This window comes from Seriola lalandi, unplaced genomic scaffold (genome assembly GCF_002814215.2).
Source record: "Seriola lalandi dorsalis isolate HSWRI2012SDOR001 ecotype SW California unplaced genomic scaffold, Sedor1 jcf7180002054883, whole genome shotgun sequence".
In the NCBI taxonomy this organism is placed as follows: Eukaryota; Metazoa; Chordata; class Actinopteri; order Carangiformes; family Carangidae; genus Seriola; species Seriola lalandi.
The window spans coordinates 2,298,833-2,306,376 of NW_019525658.1; the positions used below are offsets into that span (position 1 = coordinate 2,298,833).

The 7,544-nt window shown below is 45.8% G+C and overlaps 1 protein-coding gene across 2 annotated transcripts; it reads left to right on the top strand.

Moving 5' to 3' along the window:
* The first annotated feature begins 2,345 nt into the window (after positions 1 to 2,345).
* isl1a (ISL LIM homeobox 1a) lies at positions 2,346 to 7,536 on the top strand. 2 transcript variants are annotated; one of them, XM_023397601.2, is made up of 6 exons: positions 2,346 to 2,501; positions 2,783 to 2,972; positions 3,964 to 4,223; positions 5,186 to 5,472; positions 6,024 to 6,191; positions 7,362 to 7,536. In XM_023397601.2, the coding sequence occupies exons 1-6, from the start codon at positions 2,474 to 2,476 to the stop codon at positions 7,476 to 7,478; spliced, it is 1,050 nt and encodes a 349-aa protein (XP_023253369.1). In that variant the 5' UTR covers positions 2,346 to 2,473; the 3' UTR covers positions 7,479 to 7,536. The 2 variants fall into 2 exon arrangements, with proteins under 2 accessions (XP_023253369.1, XP_023253370.1); XM_023397602.2 differs by having other exon boundaries at positions 5,189 to 5,472.
* Positions 7,537 to 7,544: the final 8 nt, after the last annotated feature.

Below are 7,544 nucleotides of genomic sequence, written 5' to 3' on the forward strand. Positions count from 1 at the left end.
AAAACCTTTCCAAAATATATACATACAGTATTTCAAACATTATTTCTATCCATTCATTCAAAGTGGGTGAGCCAGAAAGTGTTCGTATCAGTTTAGGTGAAACTCGTGTAGCTGCTTACATGAAGGCATTGACTTTAGGAAAATGAGCTGTGATTCTGACATCTGCCAAACCCTGTATGATGAGCGCTAGTTCTTCCCTCAGTGTTTGTGCAGGTGTGATCTGATCGGGAGAATATCACAGTTACAGGACACAAAGTCCAGTCTCTTACATGAAAGCCAGACGTGTCGGATGCTGGTCCACCACCCTGACCTCCAGGGGCGCACGACACTGAATGTTTGCCCCAGGTGAAAAATGTGTCCCTTAGAATATTCCTGTAATCTTCAATAATACTGAGCTGCGTTATTTACCTGACAACAAGGAAAAACCTCAACCCAGCTCAGTTTAGGTGTTTGAACAAATAAAATATTCTGTACAGTGTCCACTATAAATATTCTAGGTTGTTGTGTCTTTTCCTTCTGGTCTGCTTTAAGTCTTGGACCTGTCAGTACACTTGTAGTCTTGGGGCCTTAACCTGGTCCTTCGGTCCAGGGTGGGATCATGAGACCACGATGCGCCACTCACCGAGGCCTCAGTGGTCCGTCACTCAAACTTCACCAATGACCAGCTCACACGCATCTGTGATATCTGAGGCTCTGAGGAGTTTTATACTTTTCTATACTGCTCTATACTGTTGTGTTTCATACTTATACTTTATATTTTATATCATTTTATATTCACTGAGTGACTTCAAAGGAAAACAGGTTACACATGTAAGATGTGTAATAATCATGTGCAGATTAATTCCAGAAATATACAAAAAATAGAAATGTATAAAAATATTTTACTTGTGCTAACAGTGGTCTGTATTTATCAGATTCCCCTTCAGTTTCATCTATCTATCTATCTATCTATCTATCTATCTATCTATCTATCTATCTATCTATCTATCTATCTAGGAAAATGCTTGAAGATAGATAGATAGATAGATAGATAGATAGATAGATAGATAGATAGATAGATAGATAGATAGATAGATAGATAGATAGATGCTTTATTTATGCCCTAGGGGAAACTCAGTTGTCCAGCAGCTCATTATAGTAATAATAATAGCTAATATTTATGCTTTTTTCTTATTAATGGACACGTGCTTTAAGGTGTTTTTACCTTGCCATGTATCGACTTCCGTCTTCCTGCAGAAAAACAGCATGAATAAGTGCAGTGGAGACAAGATGAACCTTTCAGGAATAATAATAGCTAATAATAAACAATAGTCCAATAATGATAATGTAATAAATTCATGCTTACATGTTGGCCTATTTTATGACGCATTCTCTAACACACCTGTGTGAACCGCACAGATCTGATTGGCCACGGGTTTCCTCATCACCGCAGACTTTGAGTTGATGTGTGTTTTATTCTTTTCTTTCCCTCTGCTGCAGCCCGTGTCTCTGCGCGTCTCTGTGTTTAAAGCCTTAGTAGGGTACTAACACAAGAGGGCGTGTTGGTGTGTGTCACCGCGGCCCCTGCGGGTCCCGGCCTGTCACCGCTCTGATTTAAGGCTCACACCATCAGCTGCTGGAGAGACCGCGCATGTCCGTGTTTCACTGATGGTTTTCGTTGGGTTGAAGGTTTAACACCTCTTCCCGCCGGTTTGATCATCCTTTCTCCACAGACCAGGTTTGGTTCTCAGAGTGTCACAGAGCTCACAACGAGGCTGGGCTTTTCTCAAAGTTCCCATACAAGCAGCTCAGGATCCTTTACCTGCACCACAGAGGCTGCTGCAGGGTTTTTATATGATGTTTAACTGTGGACTGTGAAATCCACCAGATCCGCATCCTTCAAGGCCACGTCCAACAGTGAGGCCTCGCGTGTGTCCCCTTCAAATTAAAAGTTAAAATAGACGTGTGTGTGTATGTGTGTGTGTGTTCCTTTCATTTATGAAGTTGCACAATAATCCCACTGTGCACCAACAGCCCAGTGAAAATTAAGAAAAAATAAATTAACACAGCAGAAAACAAATGATAGAAAACAAATGATACACAGCATTAAGTGTGCCAGTGTGTGTGTGTGTGTGCGTGTGTGAGTGTGTGCGTGTGTGTGTAAGTGTGTGTGTGTGTTTGCGTGTGTGTGTGAGTGTGTGCGTGTGTAAGTGTGTGTGTGTGTGTGTTTGCGCGTGTGTGTGTGGTTAGTGCTGGTCAGGGTCTGCAGAGCCAATCAGCTGCTCATGCAGATGACGTGCTGATGTCCTACGTCAGAACCGCCGCTTGTCAGGATCAGAGCTCCACACACACGCCGGCAACAAACACATACACACACTCCCTCTCCGAGCCGGACAGCACAGCCCCCTGGCCCCGGCAGCCCGGCAGCGGAGGACACATCCAGGCGCCGCAGCCCGCTGTGACAGTGGACCTAACGTCGGCTTACTTTGTGGACATGGGAGACATGGGGGATCCGCCGAAAAGTAAGAGACTTGCTCGGTGCAGGGGAGCGATGGTGGAAGTGAATTCATCACAAGTTGAGCTGAGTTTGTTTCGTTGAGATGCCGCAGAAAGAACATGTTTTCTTCGGCCTGTTAGAGTTTTATTAAATACTGAATGTATTTTGGTAATTTGAAAAATTCTTGATGATAATAATAATAATAATAAAATAATAATAATAATTGTTTTAAGGTGATCTGATGGTCCACTTTATTCAGCGTACAGTTGAGAACACTGTGTAATGTGTCCCGCTTTGCACCTCCAGAGAAGCGGCTGGTGTCTCTGTGCGTGGGCTGCGGGAACCAGATCCACGACCAGTACATCCTGCGGGTCTCCCCGGACTTGGAGTGGCACGCTGCCTGTCTGAAATGCGCCGAGTGCAGCCAGTATCTGGACGAGTCCTGCACATGCTTCGTCCGGGACGGAAAGACTTACTGTAAACGGGACTACATCAGGTAGGACGTGCCGGGACAGGACGGGACGGGACAAACCCCACATCCACCTTCACATAGGCTACACGACAGGAGTACGAGCTGCACGGAGACCCGGATCATAATAATAATTATTATTATTTGATATGTTTTACAATGTCAGAGTGAGATTATCGGGATCGGTTTCAGGCGCGTGGAGCTGGTTTTCAGTGGGTTCACATGGTTTTGAATATTAATCATCTTTACTACAACAACTTGTTGTAAAGCGCGTCCTCACAACTAATGACACAGTTTCATTGTTTACATCAGATACATTTAAAAACACACGAGGCCACACAGGCCGAGTCTGTGTGACTGAGTCCGGATCAGACTGAAGCAGAACCCGCTCTGTGACCGAGGGGCCTGCGAACACCCTGAATATTTTATTATAAAGGCCTGAAAATCATCCACTGATTGTTGTTATTAACAATTATTAGATTATAACCGGATCAGCAGTTTGATGACAAAACTCAAATTACAATGAAGACCGAAAATGAAAGTATCTTCCAGAAAAAACCTTAATTAGAATTATATCATAAATATAACGAACTGTTACTGCTAATGTAACACTACCATTATTATTATTATTATCATTATTATTGTTGCTGTTGTTGTTGTTATTATTATTATTATTATTATTACTATTATTTTTATTTTTATTATTATCAGGCAAGGTATAGCTTTACAAATTATTAGAAGTAATGTTTAGAAATGTTTTGATATCTTATTGCCAAGGCCAACATTTTATCACTATTATTATTATTATTGTTAAAATAATAATAAATATTATTATTATAATTATTATTATTTATTATTATTATTATTATCGTGAAGACAAATGATCGATGTTGTTATTCGGTATATTTTATAATGAGATTTTAGTGGCTGATCTTCCTGCAGTGAAACTGATCGGACCGTGTGTGTGTGTTTGTGTGTGTGTATATGTGTGCGCGTGTGTGTGTGTGTGTGCGTGCAGGTTATACGGGATTAAATGCGCCAAATGCAACATCGGCTTCAGTAAGAACGACTTCGTGATGCGGGCCCGCTCCAAGGTCTACCACATCGAGTGTTTCCGCTGCGTGGCCTGCAGCCGGCAGCTCATCCCGGGCGACGAGTTCGCTCTACGGGAGGACGGGCTCTTCTGCCGGGCGGACCACGACGTAGTGGAGCGGGCCAGCCTGGGCCCCGGAGACCCGCTCAGTCCGCTGCACCCCGCCAGACCGCTGCAGATGGCAGGTAAAGTCCCGGGGAGTGGGAGACGAGGACCGTTACTGCCGCAGACACAGAGTCCGGCTCTGACTTTTTCTTTCTCGGGAGTTCTGAAGCTTTTTTTTTTTCCCGCTGTTGGATTTTGGTCAGGCCTTATAAATGAAAGGATTATCCCAGATGACTCCATCAGACCGAGATGTTTCATGTTCAGATTAACTGCAGCTCTTGTGTTTCACCTCTCCACTGAGTTTTATCTGAGCGGAGTCTGCAGACTCGGACTGAGTCTGACCCGGGTCGGTCTGTGCTGTAATGTTAATTTCCTCTGGTCCCGCAGCTTGAGGTTCTTCTGTGGGACCGGTTCTGGTGTCTGCTCCTGCGTCTTGATTCTGTTCTGCATACCTCAGTCCGCTCAGACCAGGCTCGGAGATTAGATACAGTGGGCGCTGCTGTCAGAAATACACCCGGTTATCACTGGTGGAGGACGAGCGCGACACATGGCTGAGGGTCCGAGAGACTACAGATGTCTGGAGGGGGCTGGAGGTTTTTCTGTGGTAGAGATCTGCTGCAAGACCAGATGGTCCTGGTGGTTTTCAGTGCAGGTTTTGACCTTGGGTCAGATGAGTCAATCAGAGCTGCAATGTTTGAAACTAAAATGCAGTGAAGCCTGCAGCTCCTGCACCATGAGATGAGGTCGCATTCAGAGGAAGTTTAGTTCGGGAGCATTTACAGCTGAGCAGGAGGAAGATTTTTATTGTGATTAACCATTACGGTCTGGTGTTTATTTAGTGTCACTGAGCCAGGAAGACCAGTCAAAGTGTGTGTGAAACAGTTGTGTATCGTGTGTTGCAGCATCATGTGGTTACAGACCTCTATGAAACTCACAGGCCTGTCTTATCCCTCATCTTTTCCCGGGCTGCTGAAGCCGCTCTGCAGACAGATAAATTGATTCCCCCCCCTCCCTGGGTTCTTCTCCCGTCCTTTGTCAACAGCAGAACCAATCTCGGCCCGGCAACCTGCGCTGCGGCCTCACGTCCACAAACAGCCGGAGAAGACCACCCGGGTCCGGACGGTGTTAAACGAGAAGCAGCTGCACACGCTGCGGACTTGCTACAACGCGAACCCGAGGCCCGACGCCCTCATGAAGGAGCAGCTGGTGGAGATGACCGGCCTCAGCCCGCGAGTGATCCGGGTCTGGTTCCAGAACAAGCGGTGTAAGGACAAGAAGAGGAGCCTGCTGATGAAGCAGCTCCAGCAGCAGCAGCCAAACGACAAGACGGTAAGAGGACGAACCCGGGTACAACCCGTCACACCGTTCACACCGGACCTCTACCGAGACACACGGATACAGCTCCTGAATGTTTGACCTGAGGGCAGCTCTGGCTGCTTCATTATTAGAGTCAGTGTAACTCTGTTTTATTCATAAAGGCCAGAATCACACATTGTCTCTGAGTCAAAGGCCGCGGTGTCAGAGCCCCCCCCCCCCCAATAACCTCATGGATGATAAAGGTCTGGAGCTATTTTAAGGGTTCAGAGCCTTAGACCAAACCTGCATGAGCGAAGTCCAACAAGATATCACACACACACACACACACACACACACACACGTTTGTTTGTTTGTTTGCTTATTTATTGATTATTCCTCTGATTACTGCTGGATTCATTTCAGATGAACACCCCCTCCTTCTCCAACACACACACACACACACACACACACACACACACACACGCACACACACCCACAGACGCACACGCACACACACATATGTGTGTGTGTAAGCTGCCACAGTGACAGATACCGGGTTGTGACCACGACGCCTCCCTTTGCAGAACATCCAGGGAATGACGGGCACCCCGATGGTGGCGGCCAGTCCGGAGCGGCACGACGGCGGCATCCAGGCCAACCCGGTGGAGGTGCAGAGCTACCAGCCGCCCTGGAAGGTCCTCAGCGACTTCGCCCTGCAGAGCGACATCGACCAGCCGGCCTTCCAGCAACTGGTTAGTCCTATTTCTTCACTCAGTGAAATCATGATTTCAAATGTATTGACTTATTTACAGTTTTTTTATATTTCATTTCTGTTGACAACATGTGCCGCGCAGAGGTTCCCCAGTTGGGAAATAGATATAAAATAGCGGTCAACAAATATTTAAGTGTGTGCGCTCCTCAAGGGTTTACTGCTGTGGGACACTATAATTAGTTATCTAAACTAAATTAAATAACTAATATTTAAAAAATAATTTAGCTGAGTTTTTTTTCTCCACCGCTGGATCCTCATTCACATTCCGAATATTTCAGTGGAAATTAAGATGCTCATCATCACATAGCCTATTAAATCATTTTCCCAACATGGTACAAAAGAAACATTATTTTGTACTTCTAGGGAGAATTAAAAAATGAACAGTTCATTTGAATGAAACCGGGGTTTATTTCTGTTGGAGTGACGCATCACGGACAACTCTCCTGAAACCTCCTAAACTCCAGCAACAGACGCGCCGAGGCTTCAGTAAAGTGAATAAATGAATGATCAACATTTATGACAGACACGCACTTCACGCGATGTTTGGTTGCGGGGAAGGTCAGCTGTTCAGATATTGTCAGTATTTTATTGAGGCTGGTTGAAGGTTTCAGCTCAGGGTTCAGATCTCAGCTGTGGACCAATACATTGATTATATTTAATCAATTACCACCGCTGACGTCATGATCAGGTTTATTTTTCATTTATTTTTTTATCACGTCCAATCAAAATGTTTTTATTTTCATGTGAAGGACATTTACATCAACGATGCAGAAACGTATTTGCTGATTGGCTGCTGTTTTTTTTTAACCGTCCACAGCCACTGGACTACTGTACTTACTAGCCTAAATATCACGCACAGACTGATGGGTAATCCAACAGAGGACAGCACCTCTGCTTTTCTTGTAGTAAATTAATTACTGTTCCGTTGCGACGCAGGACAAATTAACCTAAATGTAATAATCACCGTCGGTAGAACTCTGCTGTTCACTGTGATGGTCATTAAACAGAGAGTGGATTTTGAAGGTGGATCCAGCGGGGCCCGCTCCGGAACCAGCCTTATACCCGTGTAAATGAACTAAGCCATGACCCTCCAGCTGTGAGAGCGGTGTATCCAGATGTGTCTGACCGCTGCCTCCATGTGTCCCCGCAGGTCAGCTTCTCGGAGGGAGGACCGGGCTCGAACTCGACGGGCAGCGAGGTAGCGTCCATGTCGTCCCAGCTTCCAGACACGCCGAACAGCATGGTGTCCAGTCCCATCGAGGCCTGAGCAGGACGCGCAATGGACGGACTGAACTGAACACACAGCACCCCCCTCCCCTCCCCCTCCCCCCCA

What these genes read in the sequence shown, in the direction of transcription:
- isl1a (XM_023397601.2), top strand. Translation starts at nt 2,474, where the DNA reads ATGGGAGACATGGGGGATCCGCCGAAAA. An exon ending in CATGGGGGATCCGCCGAAAA is followed by an intron (nt 2,502 to 2,782) that starts GTAAGAGACTTG and finishes TTGCACCTCCAG; the next exon opens with AGAAGCGGCTGGTGTCTCTG. An exon ending in AGCCGGCCTTCCAGCAACTG is followed by an intron (nt 6,192 to 7,361) that starts GTTAGTCCTATT and finishes GTGTCCCCGCAG; the next exon opens with GTCAGCTTCTCGGAGGGAGG.